Source organism: Emys orbicularis, chromosome 24 (assembly GCF_028017835.1).
Source record: "Emys orbicularis isolate rEmyOrb1 chromosome 24, rEmyOrb1.hap1, whole genome shotgun sequence".
In the NCBI taxonomy this organism is placed as follows: domain Eukaryota; kingdom Metazoa; phylum Chordata; order Testudines; family Emydidae; genus Emys; species Emys orbicularis.
Genome location: NC_088706.1, coordinates 16,231,853 through 16,252,433, shown reverse-complemented (window position 1 = coordinate 16,252,433; position 20,581 = coordinate 16,231,853). Strand labels below are relative to the sequence as shown.

The following is a 20,581-nucleotide window of genomic DNA, read 5'->3' as shown; positions in this document are numbered from 1 at the left end:
ATGGACCTGCTGTTGTTTAGAACATACTGGGTGATGGGACTTCCTTTTTATCCCCTTGTTTTCTCCCTCATGGCTGTCTATCTGGCTGTGGATCGTTTAGAGACTTGCATGACCAAATCATCAAGAGCATAAAAGGACTTCCCTGGCAGGGTGAAGATCCCTGTAGGCTGCTTCGGTCACTCAGCCGACTTCAGCAACCTCACATCCATTTCCTGTGAGTTTTGGTGCTCCTGGTATTGCTTTGCAAGTGCAACAATAATGAAGCAGTTATTACAGTCCAAAACAAAATGGTTATTTTTGTGACAGTAGAGCAAGCTTCTCTTAAGATTAATTTAAACAATACAGAAATTGTGAGCAAACTATTTCCTCTGTAGTGGCTGCAGAGAATGTTACATTGCTTCCTTTGCACTAGCTAATGCTAAATTCTGCTTTTGATACCAACTGGCCCCTAAACACAAATTGTATAGAACAAATCAGTTATTGGAACACTATAGAAAACCAAGTTTCACAACATAAGTACAATTTTTATAGCGGGCGTGCTGAGCACCATTGAACCAAACTGTAAACCCCGTATATGATGGAAACCACTTTAAGCCAGTGGGTGCAGCAACCCCCCTAGTTCCAGCACCTATGAACATAAGCAAATATAAACGAATAGTTTCCCAAAGTGCAGTACATAGGCTAACAATACATACATTCCTAGATCCAGTGGCTTTAACTGTCAGGTGTATATATGTATGAAAATGAATCTATAATAGGTTGCATAATAATGGGATATTAATTGCCTGACACTGATCTGGGGCACACCTTACACCAAAGGGTTAACACTGCAGGAATTAGCAGGGAGTGAAATGCAGCCCCATTCCCGAGGGATTCATTTTCCAATTCACTGCCTCATTCCATTTGGTATCTTTGTGCCTTAGCCTAGGAAGTCCTGGAGATGATCCCATTAGTCAGGCCTTAGAATTCCTAACTGGCATGTTGGGGCATGTGCTGTCCAGCTGTGAACAGCTCCCTGCTCTCACAAAGTGATGCTGGGACCAGCAGGCATAGCCTTTTGGCAGTGCATAAGTGTGATAAGGAGATTTCCAAAGACTGCACAGTTGGTTGTATAGACTAATAGCATGTGTTTTGTTTTTGTTTTATTTTTTTAAAGCAAATACAGCATATGCAGCAATTAGTGTTTCTTTAACAGCTGTGAATTATATTTATAGACAAAACATTTCCTTTTTGCTAATACTGCAGGTATTGGAAATTGGCAAAACCGTCTCCTCACAAAGTGGCTTGCATTCCCTGCATTAATCAGTTATAAGGAACTCCTATGTATGCATGAACACCTCCTGAAGCTCTTGCACTCATTCTCTTCTGCTCTGCATCTTAGCATGGTCTAATTTGCAAGGCATGGCTAACATGCTGAACTAACAAAAATCATATTATGTATTGTTTCTTAAACAATCTTTAATATTTTAACAGGAAGAGTAGAGGTACCAAACAAAAGCAGATCATTCCCAAGGTAAATTTATTCAGCACATTTTAAGATGTCTTGGGTTTTGCAAGTAATGAATATGCATCTTGCGTCAGGAAAGACTGTTCTAGAATATAGAAAAATCTCCATCGCCCTTTCACATCCAAAAGATGAGTTTGCTTTATAGGTACAGTTTGTTCTTTTATCTGAAGAGTTACACAACTATTTCTTGAATCCTCTTTCTGTAAAGCGGTGTGCATGTAACTGGAAGGCTTATGGAATAGCTAAATATGTGGAGAAAGCACATTTCAGTGTTCCTAGAAGCCAGGAACACTCTTGTCTAGATACTATTATCTGAAGTAAACCTACTGAATTCTAGAGCTCTGGAGCTTGAGTAGAGTTCACAGGTGATCTGTGACGCAGCCGGGCAGTAGAGACTACTTGTGGATGGAACCTACCTGCATTACAATACGGGAGGAGATGGCACATGTGCAGAGCCACTGACTAGTCCACAAGGGGCAGAAGTATCGGGGGGAGGCTGTGTGTTTTCCTTTCCTGTCCTTGAAGAAGAAATGGTTTTGGTATTTGGAAGAGGATGATTTAGGTTTAAAATAAAAATCATGAGACTCACTGAGGGCTTCAACGTTTTCCATATAACAAGTGTGATCACAGTTTATATAGATGTATGTTGACTGAGTGAAAACAGCAAATCTCTCTGTTCTAGAACTTGCTGGACTCCAAGTCTCTGAAGCTTATAGTGAGCATGACTCTGCATGATCGAACTACAAAATCCCTCTTACACCTACACAAAAAGAAGAAACCACCTAGCATAAGTGCACAGTTTCAGGTAAACGAGTTTCTGAACTGGAGATATATAGATATTTCAGCCTTCATAGAGAATCAGAAACCACTGCTATGCCATGGAGTATGCAGTGAATGGACACCACTGAGGACCTGTCCCTGAACAGATCTGACTTCTGGTTTATTTCCTAAACCTGTTTGCAAGTTCTCTATATAGATGATCAGCTCATTCTCCTAGCTCTTATGCAATCTTCTGACACTTGTGGTCTGCCCTGTGTCACCAAAAAAATAGGACCTTCTGGCAGTCAGCACCTATGGGGTAGGCGGTGATAGATCAGTAATAAGCTACACAAACACCTAGTTCTTGCCATTGTTTGAGTATCTCCAAGGATTAGAGGTGAAGGTGTCCTCGATGTTCCTGGCAGAGAAAGGAAAAAACTAACACAAAAGAGATGAAATGGTGGCACCTAAGGCCCCCTATCAGACCAATTGTTGTTTGATTAGCCATAAGACTAGAGGGGAATTGTGCTCAGAGGAGGAAGGTCCGCTATTGCCAAAATATCATCATCATCATCATCATCAAACACACACAGTGTACTAAGGACCGTTGTGCCAACCAGAGTGACCACAGGTGACAGCATCACACCAGGCATCATGTAGTGAAGTTCCTAGATCTGGCTTTATCCTATGAACGCCAATCTCTGGGCAGCCCCATGGGCAGTGCCAGGTATGATCTGGGTGTGCACCCCTTTGTGCATTGATGGAGAGTGAGAGCACAGTGTGCGTGGGGTGTTTTTGTCCGTTCAAGCAACATGGCTAAAGAATATTCTTAGCTATTGCCAAAGGCAAATCAAAATAGTGATATTTGAAGAATGAGTGTATTGAATGTCTCATTCCAGAACTCCCTCAATAAATTACTGGAGACCCTGGGGAAAGCTGAGCCATTTTTCATCCGCTGCATCCGCTCCAATGCTGAGAAGGTAGGTCACTCTGCCTCCCAGAGCTAAGTTGGTCTGATTATTGGATGTACAGATAGGGCATCCCCATCAATGTATCGTTGTCAACATGTTCGATTTTACTTTGCTTTAAGGCAGCGTGCAACTAGCATGTGTTAAAGGCAAATTGTGCTTTCTCGGATACTTGACAAAAAGATAGAAGTGCATGAAATAATTCTTAGCCCTTTCTTAGGTTTTTGAAGAGAATATAATGAAAGCAAGGGACTCTTGTGTGTTGTGGGGAGGTATTAATTGATTGATGCCATCAACAAATGGCTTTTGTCAAAATAGCCACAGGAGGCCTCTTATAAAACTTGTCATCACAGCAGCCTTGGGGATTATGGTTCTGGCTGGTTCAAGGGACTGGCAACCAGTTCTAGCTCTACTCAGGTTGGTAGCAATAGGATGCAGTTACCATCAGACAGCTATTTGGTGGCATGTGTGGAATGAATTAGTGGGTCTCAGTACAGTTCTTTGTGGGTAGATGTCTGCACCTCAGGAATTTGGCGCTAGTTGTTCCGCTGTTAGTTCTAGCAGAAGTACCAAGAAGAATCCAAAGATGAATAGTAACAAGCACGCAATTCTTTGTATTATTTGGTTACTCTGGTTATTTTTTCTGCTATGCCGTGTAAAGTGCTGTTGCTCTTCTGTCAAGTGGTAGCAGGTGCCAGGGTCTTGCTGATTTCTCCTCATCCAAAGGGAAACCAATGTGGAGTCTGGGTATTTTCTTCTTGCAGCTTGTTCATTTACACTGTAGACACCAGTCCTCGAAGAGAGGAGATCATAAACTGCAATTAGGTAATATGCTTATTCAGGAATCTAGTCCAAACACCAATGTCCAATTTCCAGGAAGCAGTTCTGCCCCAAGAATTCTAGTTAGAGAAATTAAGGCAGAAAGCAAACTTCTCCAAGCTTCCTCAAAGAACCTACATCACAAAATTAACAGTATGCAGTAGAACCTCAGAGTTATGAACACCAGAGTTACAAACTGACCAGTCAACCACACACCTCATTTGGAACTGGAAGTACACAATCAGGCAGCAGCACAGATGCAAAAAAAAGGAAATATAGTACAGTACGGTATTAAATGTAAACTATTAAAAATAAAGGGAAAGTTAAAAAAAAAAAAGATTTGACAAGGTAGGGAAACTTTCTGTGCTTGTTTCATTTAAATTAAGATGGATAAAAGCAGCATTTTTCATCTGCATAGTAAAGTTTCAAAGCGGTATTAAGTCAATGTTTAGTTGCAAACTTTTGAAAGAACAACCATAACGTTTTGTTCAGAGTTACGAACATTTCAGTTACCAACAAACTCCATTCCCGAGGTGTTTGTAACTCTGAGGTTCTACTGTAGCATTTCTTTAAAGATTCTGCACTGCTCACATGCTAAAAAGAACTTTAAAGACTATGTAACAGTGCCACTTTTTGACTCCTGCCATAAGAATACTATCTCCAGCTGTGTGGATCTGGAGGGAAGAAATGTAAATGTTGGGGTAGCTTGCTTTAGGTGAGTAGGAGAAAGGAGTCACTGACAGAAAATCAGTGTAAATTCTCAGTAAGAGATCTTGTCTTTGAGGAGATAGTGTAAATTGTGTCCTGTATTTAGGTCTCTGTTTCCCTGTGTCTCTTTCAGAGGGAGCTATTCTTTGATGAGGGATTAGTGTTGCAGCAGTTGAGATACACTGGCATGCTGGAGACTGTGCGAATCCGAAGATCTGGTTACAGTGCCAAATATACATTCCAGGTACTTCGGGTGCGGTGGGATCAGACCAGTATGATTTGGGAAGCATCTGCTTCTATAAAAAACACACCACTTATGAGATGCACAGGTGTCTTCACCTGTGTATCTGTAATATATGCTGCTGATGACCACTTGGACTCCGTTTCAGTTTCTGTGCTAGGAAATATCTGCTTAATCTAGCTCTGAAACCTCAATGAAATGCTATCTAAAAGCATGTATCATTAACCTAGACAGGTCCTGTATGTGCTGACAAGGCACAATCTGAACTGCTCTTGAGGATTATCTGTGCTGTTCTATTTATTGCATGTAGAAAATTTTAATGTCTCCGCTATGTATATGTCAATAGGCCTATCCCATTATAAAGTAATATACTTATATCCTCTGGATACGGCAGATATACACACATATCCATGTACTAAACATTAACTTGGATGTGAAACTGGAAGGAGCCAGCATTTTACAGGTTAAAAAATATTAGTGCAATTTGGAATATTGATATTGGTGATATTAGTACTTCTTGAAATTAAGCTAAGTTATTTGGCCTGCAACGGTTTGGAAACTAGAGCTAGTTAGAACTCCAGACTCCTGAATTGTCTGCTGACTCTGGTCTCTCATTGTCTCTGTTTGTTACCTACTCAGGATTTCATAGACCAGTTTCAAGTGTTACTACCCCAAAATGCCAAAGCCTCGAAGGAAGAGATCTCAGCTCATCTGAATAAACTGAAACTGGACAAAAACAACTACCAAATAGGGAAGACCAAGGTCTGTAAAATGTGTCCTCCACTTCAGTCCCTGTAAGAAACACTAATGTGCTGAGTCTGCATGTTTTGCTAGGCAATCCCATCATATATTTGAATTTCTTTCTTCTCCTATCCACAGGAAAATGAACTGTTTTAAAAATTTGACTCTGTCTTCTCCGGGATATCTCAATTGCTTGTAGCTCCTCCAATCCCTTATTAAGACAGCTAACGGCAGTTTCCTGGACTTGGTGCAGGGCTGTACCCTGCAGAGACAGCCTTTATACTTTAAGGACATTGGCTCTGTGGACTGTGGGCACCACTGGCTTTTATCACAAAGATCAGTGTTTCCATTTAGGAAGAGATTTGTGCTGCCTTCAGAGAAGTGTGTGGTGGAATCTGAACATGAGGGTTTAGTTAGTAAAACAGAATTTAAAATAGATTTTTGGGAGGAAGAATTCATGATGTTGGGCTTTACAAGTGAACCATATTCCCAGCCCTGTGTGGGACAGAATTGTCACTATCTGTCCTCCATTTATGTTTAATACCCAGAAAACTAGGAAATGGGATGGAAAGACTTATTAATATATCCGATATAATGAACAGATGTTATGTGGCAGGAGGCAGCCATAGGAAAGGAAATGCAATACTCTTATAGCTTGAAAGCAAAGTATATGCACACCCAAGTATAGTATCCCTGGGATGTATCCTTGTAAGAGATGGAGCAGTCTGGTACTGATTAATGGTCATGTGACCTTTTTTACTGAGTAGGTGTTCATGAAGGAGGCTGAACGACAGATGCTACAGGACACGCTACATAAAGAAGTGATCAGGAAGATTGTTCTCCTTCAGAGCTGGCTCCGGATGGTTTTGGAAAGGAGACACTTTCTCAGAATGCGGCAGGCAACCATTACTCTGCAGGTATGTGCAACTTGATTTTAGTGTGAGCTGCAAATCTCCACCAAAAACACTTCTGTGGCTGCTTCTGACCAATGAAATCTTGCTTCTAGACTTGTTGGCGTTCATACAGTATTAGGAGGGCATTGGAGAGGACTAATGCTGCCATTTACATTCAGTCGGTATGGCGAGGATACAGGGAGAGAGAATCCTACCATCAGCAGAGGAAGAGAATCTCCCTTGTGCAGGCTCTTGTCAGGGGACACCTACAGCGCAAGAGGTAAAGGAAAAGGAGTGATATGGTTCAGCCAGGCCAAAATTCAGATACCACTCAGGCTGCTTCAGAGCTAGTTTGCTATGGTTGCAGGAATGAATTCTTCATTATGGTGCATTGGCTTTACCAATAACTGGTGACAATCTGATCATCGTCCCTTAAGAAAGAAGAGTAAAAGCTGCATGTGGCCAGATTTAAACTGGGATGTGACAGCCCAGGCACTGAAGTTTTCGGGTTAAGCCAGAGTACCCAAGCAGGCTACAATGGCAGCTTGCCCGGAGTGCAAGGGTTGCATCAGTATGGAGCAGGTTGCAGATGTCCTAATCATACTATAAAGCTGCGGCTTGCAGAGACTACAAGGCTCCAGGCAGCCATGCTGGGACTTTAAAATTGAGGTTACCTGCTGGTTGTACTCTGTGAGCCATATTTAACCCACAGCCATGCTTCTTGTCCACTTCTGGGTTAAGCCTTTACATGTCCTGTCTTTAATGTCTTTTAACCTAGATTTCAACAAATGATTGTGGAAAAGCAACAGGAAATGCAACAAGCTCAAGAGGGAGAGGATAGTGTAAGCCAAGAAGATGGTAATGAACTAGCTTTGGAGCAGTTGGCTGTAAAACCTGAAATGCAGCCGGATCAAGGTGTTGAACAGATGACAGCAGGAGTAGATGAAGCTCAAAATGATCGAGATGAAAAACTGAGCCAAGCTACTGAAAAGGCCATTCCTTCTCAGAAGAGCATAACAGATGGCCATGAGAAGCTCACAAGCAGTCGGGAGAAACGGGAATCTCGCCGGCAAAGGGGTCTGGAACATAATAAATTACAGAATAAGCACGTCCTGTTCCCCTTAGAGGAGCAGTCTTTAGTATGTCAGGAAGAAGAAACCTCTGCTAAAGAGACTCCAGAAACCGTCCAAGAGCCAAACAAATTCACAGCAGATGAGACAGTCCTTCCAAAAGGTACAGAGGAAGAGAGAATCCCAGTGGAAGAAAACAAAACCCTTTCAGACACACAGGTCCCAGGTGAAATACTGGACAGTGATGTCTCCTTTCCCAAGCAAGCCAATGAATCAAAACAGGAAATACTAGATAATAAGGATATCGATAAACTGAAAATTCAAGAGAACCAAAAGAATCAAGTAAAAGGCAGCCAGAGCTTCACCTGTCCTGAAAGGCCATCAGATCTCTCACTGCACATTAAAAAGAATCTTGCTCCCACCAGAAGCTTTCAAACTGCAGATGAGAATTATAAAAATAAACACCGATTCTCGAAGGTGGACAAAGATCCGGACAGCCCCCCCTCTTTCCAGATTCAGAGGTATCTGCATGACCCGGGAGAACTGAGGGACAAGCGGGAGAAATGGAAAGGAAAGAGGCAGTCAGAGGCTGGTCAGAATGATGTACTGAGCCAGTCTTTGGATGAAAGAAACCGAACTGGCCAATCCCCTCAGACCCTACTAGCGTAAGAACAGCTTTCCCAATTGCTTTGACAATTCTGTGGTCAGTAGCAGCTGGCTTTAGAGAAATCCATTATCAAAAATACTTAAAATAAAGGTGGGATGGGGATGGGGGAGGAGGTATTGTGGCAGCCTGTTCACCTGGCCCCAGTGTGGGGTAAAGAAATTCTATCTGAGCTTTAAAATTCCTGGATTCTAAGGCCCTGATCCTGCAGTTAGATCCATGTGGATAAAACCTCGCACTCTTGCTGAGCTTCCTTGAAGCTAATGGGGTTTTCCAAAGGATCCAGTGCTACTGTGTGGATCCAGTTTGAGGACTGGGGCCTTAGCTAGTACATTAGTATCTGCTGTTTGTCTGCATCTCTCAAAGAACTTCCTTTCCTACATCACTGGATAAAATGTTGCTCCAAAATGGCCAATCTCTTCAGATCCCCAGCATTGGCTCCATGTTTATGGTAGACAAAATGTAAAGTAAAGAATCTTTGACTTTTAAATGCAAATATATGGGAAGAGTGGTGGATTACAATAATACGTGTCAATTAAGATTCTCCTACACAGGTTAAAAATCAACGTGGAATTTTTTAAAAATGCTTAAATCTGCAGAATACTTCTCAGTAGGTTATAACTATTTTATGGGAAGTAAGCTTTTGTCCTGAACTATCTCACAATATGAACTTTGATTCTTAAAGTATAAAATCTGGTTTTTCAATGCAGAGTAATACTCTTGTAATCTTATAGAAAAAAGGGGACTACTTCTTCGCTGGATGATATTGCTAACCTTGCTCAGTCTGTCACCATGATTCAGGTATTCACACTCTTCAGAAGTGTATTTCTATTTTCCTTACTTGCCTTATTAGGAGTGTGAAGCATAGGACCTTGTGTATATTTGAACTGCAGTGTGTACTGTAAATGCAAGTTCCTTTTAAGTCAATCTTTGGCTTAATTTCCATGTAATAACCCCAGATGTACAGTACCTTCCCTCTTAACTTGTGTAAATTTGATTTTAAACATTAGCTTTAATAAAAATTTTAAATCTGAAAGGTTTCATGTGCTAGCTATTACACGGTAATTTGTGAATTGAATTTTATATGCTTTCACAAATGGAGTCCCAGATGAGGCATTATATATAATAGGGCATCATCTCGCCACATGAGGGATCTACAAATTGAGTGAAGTGGATTCTTTCGATTGTTGTACAAAAACAGAACTTGGTAGATTTCTTAAAATACGTGAACTAGCACTTCCTTCATGGACTGGATTTTAAAGATAGTTCTATTTCTTTAATATTCTGTAGCCATCTCTGGAAACAATGGCGCAGGAGAAGAGCAACAAGAAACAGACTGTGCAAAAGAAGTCCAATGAACAGTTATCGCCCTTGGATTCAGCTGTCTCAGTGCAGCCACCTAGCCAGCCGATGGATGCCAAGTACGTGTTGTGTGTGTGTGTCTATGGGATTGACTTCAACCAAACGAACCAAAGAACATGCCCTTTCCATAGCATGCCCTGTTATGCCCAGGTATTGCACATGTCTCTGTGTATGATTATAGTGCTGTGGGACAAGGTAAGGAAAAACAAGAAATATTTTTTTCAGCCAATCAGCAAAAATGTGTTAGTACCAATGATAGACGTGAATTGCATTTTTTGTGCATTCATTGTCCCTGGAGCTTTGGTTCTAGCAATAGATTATTTCCCCAAAAATCTATTATATACATCTATAATTAATTTATTGACTGAATCACCATTTCAGATAATGTGTTATGCCCTCTCTCTGTGTTCTTGAAAGCTGTGAATTAATATGTGTAGTAACTATAATCCAGGTAGACACTCCCTCCTTCCCTTCCCTTCCTCTTGTCTCATGCTTTACCTTGCTAGTGCTTGGAACTTATGCTCTGGAGATTTACTCCTCTCTATCATGGCCGTTAATTGTACAGTTAAACACACCCTTTCTCTTAAAGCCTGTCTGTGTCTGTATAAAACAAGCTTCCATTACAAACATGTAAAAGAAACATGCAACCTGCTTTTACTTTCAGATCCACATTTAAAAGTCCTCTGCGTAAGCTGCTGGGAAAGAAACCAGACAAGAAATACGTTAGGGAGAGTCCTGATGTAATGGAGGAAGGAGAGAATCTCCCTCTTCTATCGTGTATTCTGATATCAGAAGCAGTGGAGTCACAAATATTATCAGAAGGTGAGTTTACTCCGCTCTGTTTCAGCCAGGAATGTGCAAGCAGTTGAAATAAAAAAATGGGTTGAATGCAGAACCTTCACAGCATTAGACCCAACAGTGAACATCTCAAAACTTGTCCCTTTCAAATTCCCAGTGGTGCCTATGGATGGCAGTTTACCCTCGTGTGTTCAGTGAAATTAAGATTCTGCAAGCATTAGAAATGTTCTGTGATCAAAGTTATCTTCATTTTTCAGAATAATCAAATCATATCTGACTAAAGCAAAACTTTAGATTCTGTTCTGCTTCCCATTGAGGCAATGTTTCTCAATAAGCCTTCTAATTTTACTAAATAAGCTGCATGTTCCTATGCAAAAGGGAAGTAATCTACGCAGAGTTTCAGACTTAGTTTGTCCTCAAGGCTTCTTCTCTTGTGTAGTCTTAGGGCTTGTTTACACTTACCGGGTGATTGATGCATCAGCGGTTGATTTAGTGGGTCTAGTGAAGACCCGCTAAATAGACCGCAGATCGCTCTCCCGTCGACTCCTGTACTCCATGGGAACGAGAAGAGTAAAGGGAGTTGACGGGAGAGCATTTCCCGTTGACACGGCGCAGCGTGGACCCTGTGGTAAGTAGGTCTAAGCTATGTCTACTTGAGTTATGCTATTCATGTAGCTCAAATTGCGTAGCTTAGATAGACTTTCCCCTATAGTGTAGACAAGGCCTTAATCTTAATGCTATATTTGGCCAGGCTTTGTCACCAAAATTATAGATATGGAAACAGTAATTCTTAAATGTGGTTGGCATGTCTTAAGTGCAAGAATGTTTGTTTAGAAAGGTGAATTAAATTTATACATTTTAAAATCAGAAGCTGTATGCATCTAAAACTCACTCTTGATGGATATTGCATCAATATATTCTATGCAGACATATCCACTCCAGCTAGATGCAATTGGACATGTTCAGAATGGTGTTCTGAATTTTTGGCTTCCTTGAATTTAACAGTGGTTTCTTTGTAGTTTTAACAATATAAATGCCCAGATTTGATCGCAAAGTCTTGTCCAAGTCTTATCTTGCAATCCAAAGAAACTTCTCCAGAAACTGCATTATCCTAAAAGTTTGTGCAGAGAATAAGATAATTGTAGACTTTTTTTGTTTACTTTAAATATTTCTGGTGATATGGATTTGACTTGGCCTTGTGTTAACTGGACATCACTATGAAATGAGTTGTTTCCCGTATTGTTGGTGCCATGCTTTCCATTGTGCAGTGCAAGGGAGCTGAGGGAAGTAAAGCTGCAGAATTCTATCTTCTGCCTAGAATATATACTGATTCTTTTCCCCAGCTCCTTCTGGACACCCACGTCGCCCCCAGGCAGGAGAGCGACCTGTGAAAGAAACTAGCAAAGGGAAGAGGTACCGTTCTCTTAAAATCAAGAAGATTTCAGCAGTGTCTGAGAAGTGGCCAGCTTCTATTATCCGTGAGATCACAAATGCCAATGAGCTGAAATACCTTGATGAGTTCCTTCTAAACAAGGTGAGATGCAGTGAAATAGAATGGAATGCAGATCAGTGTTGTAGGACCAGTTATCCGATTATGGTTCTTCTCACTCCATTTTTACTTCTTGTCAGCTAATATAAATTGGGGTGGAAGCTTTTCACGATTTATATTTTACGTTGTATATTTTCTCACCTTTTAAGATGTTTTTATGCCTAGATTTCCAAGGAAGGTCTGCTTAGAACTGTTATATGAACGGACCTGGGACATTTCTTTCAGCCCTGTTCTGTAGCTGCTGTATGTGGGGGTGTCCCTTTGACCAGGAGTTCCATGAACAGAGTGGCCATGGAACTGGGTCTTTAGCTATATCCTTCAAAGTACTATTGCTCATCATGACTTGCCACTGAATAAAGTGCTGTATCTTTTTGGTTTTCTCAAAATGTAAATCTGAAATTGCTGCTAGTAGAATTTCATGCAAAAGTGCAAGTGCTGAGTAGAAATGTCAGATTGCTTTGATGGGATGTTGTTGCCACTCCTAACAACCTGGAGGTGCCCAGCTCACCAGTGTGGAATTTGAAAGGTTATTCTCCCAGGCATCGTCTTCAGTGATGATTTAAGGGGAGGAGGGAAGTGATTTAATAACTTGACACAAACTAGATCCTGCTGGATTTTTTTCTCAGTCCAGGTGTTCCTAATGCATATGGTGTTTCCCTCCCTTGGCAAGTCGCCTTCATTCTTGTATGCAGGCAGTAAGGTGACATTAACAAGAATGTATGGATAAGAAGAGCACAGTCATTGGAGAAGGAGGCAGAGACAAGTATTATCTTTCCATGTGTGACAGAACCCCTTAGTATTCTCAAGATGCATCAGGAAATCCCATTTTGGATAATTAGAAGCTTCAGACATGTCTGATCCAAAAGGATTAGCTTAAATGTAGTACAGACTGGCTGTTCTCTCCTTAAATATGATAGTGACAAATATCATTGCCTTTCAGATAAATGACTTGAACTCCCAGAAGTCTGCTACTGAATGCTTATTTTTTGAAGCCACAGAAAAGTTTAGAGGAAATATCAAAACAATGTACTCTGTTCCTGTAAGTAATATACCTTGTTAGCCCAAAAAGCGATGTGAATATCACACTGATTTTGCAGAGCTGAAGTGAAACATTTAAAATGAATGCTCTAGCATTACTTGTTTGTATTATCCTTAGTCTTTCAGCATCCAAATAGGAATTTCTAACACTGATTAAATATTTCAGTACTTTTTTATTTTAATGAGAAAATTAGGATACAAATGCCAGATCCTGCAAACTTACTCATACAAATAGATGCATTTCTTTCTTTCCCTTTCTCATCATCTCTCTGGCCACTGGTTACAGTGCTGCAGCAAAGATGGCAGGACTTTATTGTCATCAGCTCATCCATGTTGCTGCATTAGTTACCCAGTGGGTGACCATTAAAAATTATCCAACAGTGTTTCAACATTAAATTAATGGCTGAAAAAAAGAATGATGCACTTTATTGCACTGATTATTCATATTTGAATAATGCCTTTACTTCCACTAGAACGGGCAAATCCATGTCGGCTATAAAGATCTGATGGAAAACTATCAGCTTCTAGTTATAAATCTTGCAAAAGAGAGGGAAGAGAAAGACGTCAAGCTGGTTTTAAATCTCTTCCAATCCCTTCTCGATGAGTTTTCCCGAGGATATGCAAAAAGAGAAGAGTCAGAGCAGCATAAGGTATAGTACTTCCTTCCCGCTAGTCGTGGTGGTTGGAAAAGTTGTTTTAAAACTGTTTAAAGAATTAGAACCACATTTTTCCAATATCGTTGACATAGTCCATGTTACTGCAGAACATTTTCCCACCTTGGTGTTCTTTTCGGAAACTTTTTTCCATTTATTAATCCTGAATCCAGCACCTGGTAATAGATTTTTACAGACTTTGGGCAATTTATTTGAAGGTACTTCTCATTATTATGCATTTTTCAAGATACTGAAAATACTAAGATCAAGTTGGGAAAGATTTTTGCAAAACCTCCGAAGTTCTTGGTAGGGTTCAGCAATTCCAATGTTTTATCACCAGACAGTGACCCCCTTCCAGCGGATTCAGGAGATGGTTTGAACTCTGAGAGGAGCCGTATCCAGCTGTGTTATGCTAACAGGTGGGGGCTGCAATGTAGAGCCTGAGATGAAGCTGGAGTGGGGGCAGTAACATTGTGAGGGAGACAACAAGGAGTCTGGTGGCACCTTAAAGACTAACAGATTTATTTGGGCATAAGCTTTCGTGGGTAAAAACCTCACTTCTTCGGATGCAGAGAGTGAAAGTTACTTTTACCCACGAAAGCTTATGCCCAAATAAATCTGTTAGTCTTTAAGGTGCCACCAGACTCCTTGTTGTTTTTGTAGATACAGACTAACACGGCTACCCCCTGATTGTGAGGGAGAGGAAATCTTTGGAGTTCACAGATTAATATGCCTTTGTGTATCTCACTGCAGCAAAGCAAAACCCAGAAGAAGAAACGAAAACAAGAGCGTTCAGTGAGTATTATTATTTTTTTTATTGTGGTAACGCACAAAGTCCCCCGCCATGCATGAGGTCGCACAGTACTACGTGCCACAGGATCCTCCTACTGCAAAAAGCTGCTTATACTAATGTGGCTTCTTGGTTTGCAAACCAAACTAACGTCATCTCTTCATCACGGAGCTTTATAGCTGTCATCTTCCACAATGCAGCAAGGTGTGCAGAACCGTTCCTGGAGGTGGGCCGGGTACCTCCAGAGTTACTTAAAATGTTTAAAAAAAAAAAACAAGTTTTGCTGAAGATAATCACCAGCCCTACCAACCCAATGTAACAGATGTAACTCACCCTGGACAAGTGCAGTAATGCCATTGAAACTCCAATCACCATTCTTGGAGGCTGAATGTCAAGTAATCTCTCAGGGCAAAGATCAAGGCGTTGTGGATGGCTCCATGAAAATATTTGTACTGTATTGTGCACACGAGCCATCAGAAAAGGGAATAAGATAGCAGCTCTATTAAAGGATAGAGAAAAATATCACACCAAAAAATAATGGCAATTCCTTGCCTTATAGATTTGGTCCTCTCCTCTCAGAAATTACGTAGAAGAAATATAAAAGGTCCAAGGAAGAGCACCAAGAATGATTAAGCATTTGGAAGGATTCTTGAAAGAGCAGGGCTTTTTCTTTTGGAAAGCAGAGGTGTCCTAGGAGATTAGCTCTCCCAGCATCACCAGTTGTTTTATATCCCTCTAGCCTGTCAGGGTTCTGTTTATTCCTGTCCCATCAAGCAAGCAAGGAGCACTTTAGTGAAACTGAAAGGCGACAATTTTAAAACAGCGTGTAATTGCACAGTGGAACTTGCAGTGGTAGGATGTTATTGAGCCAAATCCAGGCAATTAGGTGTCAGTGTGGGTTTTCACCACTTGCATCAAATTTCTAGCATTGGCTTCTGGATTAGAAGAATCACTGGTCTGTTGTCTTGTGCAGCCTTGTGTGTTCCTAAATGCATACATCTCACCTCACCTGGGATGCTTTTTAGGACAGACTGGTTTTTTTAAATGAGGAAATTGTTTAAAGGGGAGGGCTGACTGCTAAATGTTAGTAGCAGACTGCATCTGATGGGTGACTGGGTTAAAGTAACTGTGTCTAATAAATGCCTTAATTATGAAACAGACCAACACTAATTATCTTGGGTTGAGAGCAGTGGTTCTCAACCAGGGGTACACAGAGGTCTTTTAGGGGGTATATCAACTCTTCTAGATATTTGTCTAATTTTACAACAGGCTACATAAAAAGCACTAGCATAGTCAGAACAGACTAAAATTTCATACAAACAATGAGTTGTTTATACTGCTACATTACAGTGTATCCTATATAGATGTACAATATTTATATTCCAATTGATTTATGTTATAATTATATGGTAAAAATGAGAAAGTCAGCCATTGTTCCGTAAAAGTGTGCTGTGACACTTTTGTACTTTTTATGTCTGATTTTGTAAGCAAGTCGTTAAGTTAGGTGAAACTTGGGGTACGCATGACAAATCAGAATCCTGCAGGGGGTACAGTAGTCTGGAAAGGTTGAGAGCCACTGGTTTAGCCTTACACCAGAAGCCAGATTTCCCTCTATCAGTTTTAATTGTGGAAGAGAGGAGGAAAAATAAGGTGGAGATAGCTCAGATTGTTTCTAAAGAAAATAAACAAAGGGAGCCATTAACTTCTCCCCTTCCCCCACCCAGATTGAGGAGCACAATGGCCATGTGTTCACGAGCTACCAAGTGAGCATTCGGCAGTCATGTGAGCAGTGCTTGTCCTACATCTGGCCTATGGAGAAGGCCTGTCTTTGCAGTAGTAAGTGGAAATGGCTCATTCTTGCCATTTGGTTTTTAAAAATTGAAGATCCTTACAACTTTGATGGGCACAGGCATAGCCTTGTTGGTGGGGTCTGGGCTGAGAGCGCTTTGCAAGTGGTGGGGCCTGGGCAGGAAAGACCTTGCAGGTGGAGGGCACCTGAACAAGTTGCCATGGGGGTGCATGTGCAAGCTGGCTGGCACAGGTGGTAGGTAGGGTTCTGGCAATTCTTGCCAGCCACTTCATGGAGCAGCAGCAACACCATCACTCAAAGAAACTACATGTCCCTTTTCTGTGGCTGAAGAGTTCAGGATGAGGTGAAATGAGGGAGGAAAACCTCCTGACCACTTGGGTTTCCTAATGACTTGAAGTGATATTGGCATATCCCAACTGGAGCAGTCCTACAGCTAAGAATATTTTTCCATCTCCCATGCAGAGGGTAATTTGTATTTTGGGGAAAACTCCAGTATGCAGTTTATTCAGATTATATAGAGACTAACAGCAAATGGGAAACAGAGGAAACTCTGCATTTGAATCTGCTTTGATCTGTTGGTAACAGTCCCTCTCTTCTGTAGCCTGCAAGTTGATTTGCCACAAGAAATGCATGTCCAAAACTCAGAGCTGCTGCACATCGCCCTGTGGAAAAAAGGTAAGAGAAGTCAAGTCCTCCCCTCAGAGTACACATGTGTAATGTGTTAAACCAACTGTTAGGCAGTGATGGCCTGATTGTACCAACAACTGAAAATCTCACCCAGTGCCACAGCCCAGATGCCATTCTCACCAGTGGGCGTCTTGTGACCAAAAGTTAGTAACAAGCATGGCATAAAACATGAAGCTTTCATTTAGGTATAGCAGGAGGTCCTAACTTAAATGAGGTTGGTAGCCTGGAAACAGGAATCCATGTGACACTTGACCTGTATCAATTCCAGAACGACCAAGGTGTAGACTCCCGTCACTTCGGAGTGTGTGTGAGTTCCTTAATTAGCGATAAGAATTCAGTCCCAGTTGTCATGGAGAAACTACTAGAGTATGTGGAGATGCATGGCCTCTACACAGAAGGAATCTACAGGAAATCAGGGTCAGCAAATCGCATGAGGGAGCTGAAACAGTTGCTGCAGACAGGTATGTCTAAATAATGCTGTCAACCTTTCCTGCTTCCCAGCACATAATTCAGCTGCCCTGCTATTCTGAGAGCATCTGTAAGACTATTTCTTATCAGAAAAACTGCTCTGCACTAACTTGTGCAGTATGGAGCCTGTATTACTGATTAGCTTGCTAATCTGTTCATGCTCATAAATGTATATCTTGCAGGCACATTTTGAGTAGTCACATGGGCTCCAGGGGAGTAGATAGGCTAGTGCTTGAATTCTTTGTAGGCTCCCTTCTTTGGGAACTGATTGTGTGCATCAAAGGAATCAGATGGGCTAAATCTAGTAACTCTCTTTTCAGATCCAAATTCAGTGAAACTAGAGAATTATCCCATTCACACCATCACTGGCATCCTGAAGCAATGGCTGCGAGAGTTACCTGACCCACTCATGACTTTTGCACAGTACAGTGACTTTCTCCGAGCAGTAGGTGGGTTTTGTCAACAATTTCTAGAGCAACAGGAATGTTTTCACTTGTTCTCTGTCTTGGAGAAGGATTTAGTGCCCCGGCACTAACTCTGTGTGTTATATGGCCTCTTCCTAGTCATCTCTACAGCAGTCACTCTAAAATTTGTCCTAGGAAACAGAAATTCCTGGGGGGAAATCCATTTTTTGGCTTTCTGATGTCAAGATTCCTGTCTCACTTTTCAGAATAGCAGCATCTATAATGACACTCCCCTTTCTTGGGGCGGTGGGGGGGGGAAATGTTAGTATATTAAGTGCAAAATATGTGAACAGACCTGGAGTCTGACATTCCTTGCATTTGTCACTCTGTCCTTGCCATGCTGTTACAAGCATGTGAAAAGGGGGGGAAACTAATACCATCTGGTGTGTGCTGTTGTCACTCACTATAATCGAGTGAGTAAATGAAGTGACAGCCAAGGCTTCTGAAGTATTAAGCAACACAAGAGGTTCAGAGATGGTTTTAGCTTAAGATCCCCAAACACCTTCAAGAGCATTCACATATTCTGGCATTAATTGACTGGTGCTTTAGAACTGCTGTGAGCTCCTGAGTGTCTTGATCTCGCTGTGCTCGTCTCTTCTTATGCAGAGTTACCGGAAAAGCAGGAGCAACTTGTTGCCATTTACAGTGTCCTTGAACAGCTTCCACAAGCCAATCACAACACCCTGGAGCGACTCATCTTTCACCTCGTCAAGTAATGACCTTTCCTTTCCTTTGGGTTTTCTCTGCGCCGGGTCCGTTCTCTCTCTGGTCTCACTTTCCAATTACTGTTAAAAAAGCCACATAAACCAGAGATAAGTATATTTATCATGTGGGATTTTGAATTTGTCTTGGAAGCTTTCTGACAGCCTGACCCTTTTGGGGATCTGAGTGGGGATTTTACTGCTTTGTGTGAAAGACTGACATGACAAGGGTGAGAATTTAGGGTTGGCAGTTTGTGTGCACGCATGTGCTCTCTCTTTCCTGCAAGCCAGTCCAATTGTATCAGGTGAGCCAAGCAGCATTAGCTCTGAGAGCATTGTAAGTCCTGGTTGAGTGGCGATGGGTTTGAGCAGCCTGGAATGCAGGGATTCGTGTGGTTGGATGGCAGATACTATGAGGATGTTAGCGCAGTTGAATGGCAGAAGCAACATGAGCACTGTGAGTGTTCTAGTGATGAGCTGGGTACCGCTGGCAAGGGGGCATGAAGTGGAAGGATCTGCTTTCAGCTGAGGGGACCCAAGTAGGAACCTGAAAATAGAGTGATAACTGACTCACAAGAGAGGGGGGCACAGAGTGGCTGGCCAAGGCACATCCAGGCTACCTCCGGCTACGTGGATTCATGTTCTCTTTCATGCAACAAGATGTAAAATTCACTTGTTTAAAAAAAAATTTCCCTAACCTCTTGTGTGCATTGAACCTTCTGGAGCTTCCCCCCTCAGCTGCCATGCTGAGACACTAGCAAAGTTTGATCAGATCATTTGTTTTCTATCAAGATTTACTAAGAAACTTTCATTTTGTTCCAAACATTGAATTTCAGAGTGGCTCTATTAGAAGACGTCAACCGTATGTCACCCAATGCTCTGGCCATTGTCTTTGCTCCATGTCTCCTGCGCTGCCCTGATAATTCTGACCCACTAACCAGTATGAAGGACGTCTCAAAGACAACCATGTAAGTCTCAGCACTTGGCTTGCTGCAGAAGTCTGTATGAGGTGAAATTGCTCTTTCAGCTGGTGTGTGTCTCTGGTGCTGTCATGTGCACCGTGTCTACCTCTTGCAGTTTGATTCATGTTAGAGCTATCCAATGTAACAAACTTTGTTCGAGCCCTGTTGGCAGGATAGGCTGGAGGACTGAGTGCAGAATTAGGAGCCAGTAAATCCTGAATTCTAATCCTAGCTCTGCCACTGATGTCTGTGGCTTTGGCACAACAGGCCCCAATCTTGATGAGGATATCAGGGTACTACTGTAACTTTATTAACAATTAAGAGTCTTAACAATTCTGAATTCAAACTAATGCTAGAAAATGTTATAAATTTGATTCCTTTATTTGTGTTGCAAGCAGGGCTTGGATGGATGGAGGGGGATATGTACAGCATGGTGGTATTAATCTATATGTGTAAAATAAAAATCATAATTGGGCCAAAAAGTAGCACCATTCCTGTATAAACAGCTGTCCTATAGCTGTATTGAGATAGGAGCCATTACTTACATGGTATGGCACAGAAATTAAACACTGTCACTTGCCTACTTGGGAGCCCTTCAGCCTTTACCTCTGAGCCTCCCTTCATAGTTGAGAGTTGTGCCCATATCCTCTTTGTGCTAATCACTAGCATCGCTGGCCTTACTGCAGCTTCTCTAGCTCTCTCTGCTTATCCCCACCCTTCCTACGTTGCTGGCCTTGGACCTGCCTCAGTCATTTTAAATAACGAGCCAGAGCAGAAATGAAAGAAGTGTTTGAAAAATAATAAAGCAGTGGCTTTTTCCAACTTCTGATTCCGTTTGCTCTTCCTGTGGGGCTGTAAAGGTGGAGAAGGGCAGTTGCGGGAACATTCTATACCCACCAGTGTCTGTGCCGGAGCAGGGAGAGGACAGC

The 20,581-nt window shown here is 41.7% G+C and overlaps 1 protein-coding gene across 1 annotated transcript in view; it reads left to right on the top strand.

Moving 5' to 3' along the window:
* Window positions 1-20,581, top strand: part of MYO9B (myosin IXB) — a 78,217-nt gene that overhangs the window by 51,663 nt on the left and 5,973 nt on the right. The window contains exons 16-37 of the mRNA XM_065422395.1: window positions 101-214; window positions 1,474-1,513; window positions 2,190-2,312; window positions 3,166-3,246; window positions 4,895-5,005; window positions 5,642-5,764; window positions 6,511-6,660; window positions 6,750-6,916; window positions 7,415-8,371; window positions 9,105-9,171; window positions 9,661-9,791; window positions 10,397-10,554; window positions 11,874-12,064; window positions 13,020-13,118; window positions 13,591-13,767; window positions 14,524-14,565; window positions 16,285-16,396; window positions 16,972-17,045; window positions 17,326-17,518; window positions 17,846-17,974; window positions 18,596-18,701; window positions 19,527-19,658. Coding sequence (XP_065278467.1) covers window positions 101-214; window positions 1,474-1,513; window positions 2,190-2,312; window positions 3,166-3,246; window positions 4,895-5,005; window positions 5,642-5,764; window positions 6,511-6,660; window positions 6,750-6,916; window positions 7,415-8,371; window positions 9,105-9,171; window positions 9,661-9,791; window positions 10,397-10,554; window positions 11,874-12,064; window positions 13,020-13,118; window positions 13,591-13,767; window positions 14,524-14,565; window positions 16,285-16,396; window positions 16,972-17,045; window positions 17,326-17,518; window positions 17,846-17,974; window positions 18,596-18,701; window positions 19,527-19,658 — 3,477 coding nt within the window. The remainder of the gene's footprint in view (window positions 1-100; window positions 215-1,473; window positions 1,514-2,189; window positions 2,313-3,165; window positions 3,247-4,894; window positions 5,006-5,641; window positions 5,765-6,510; window positions 6,661-6,749; window positions 6,917-7,414; window positions 8,372-9,104; window positions 9,172-9,660; window positions 9,792-10,396; window positions 10,555-11,873; window positions 12,065-13,019; window positions 13,119-13,590; window positions 13,768-14,523; window positions 14,566-16,284; window positions 16,397-16,971; window positions 17,046-17,325; window positions 17,519-17,845; window positions 17,975-18,595; window positions 18,702-19,526; window positions 19,659-20,581) is intronic.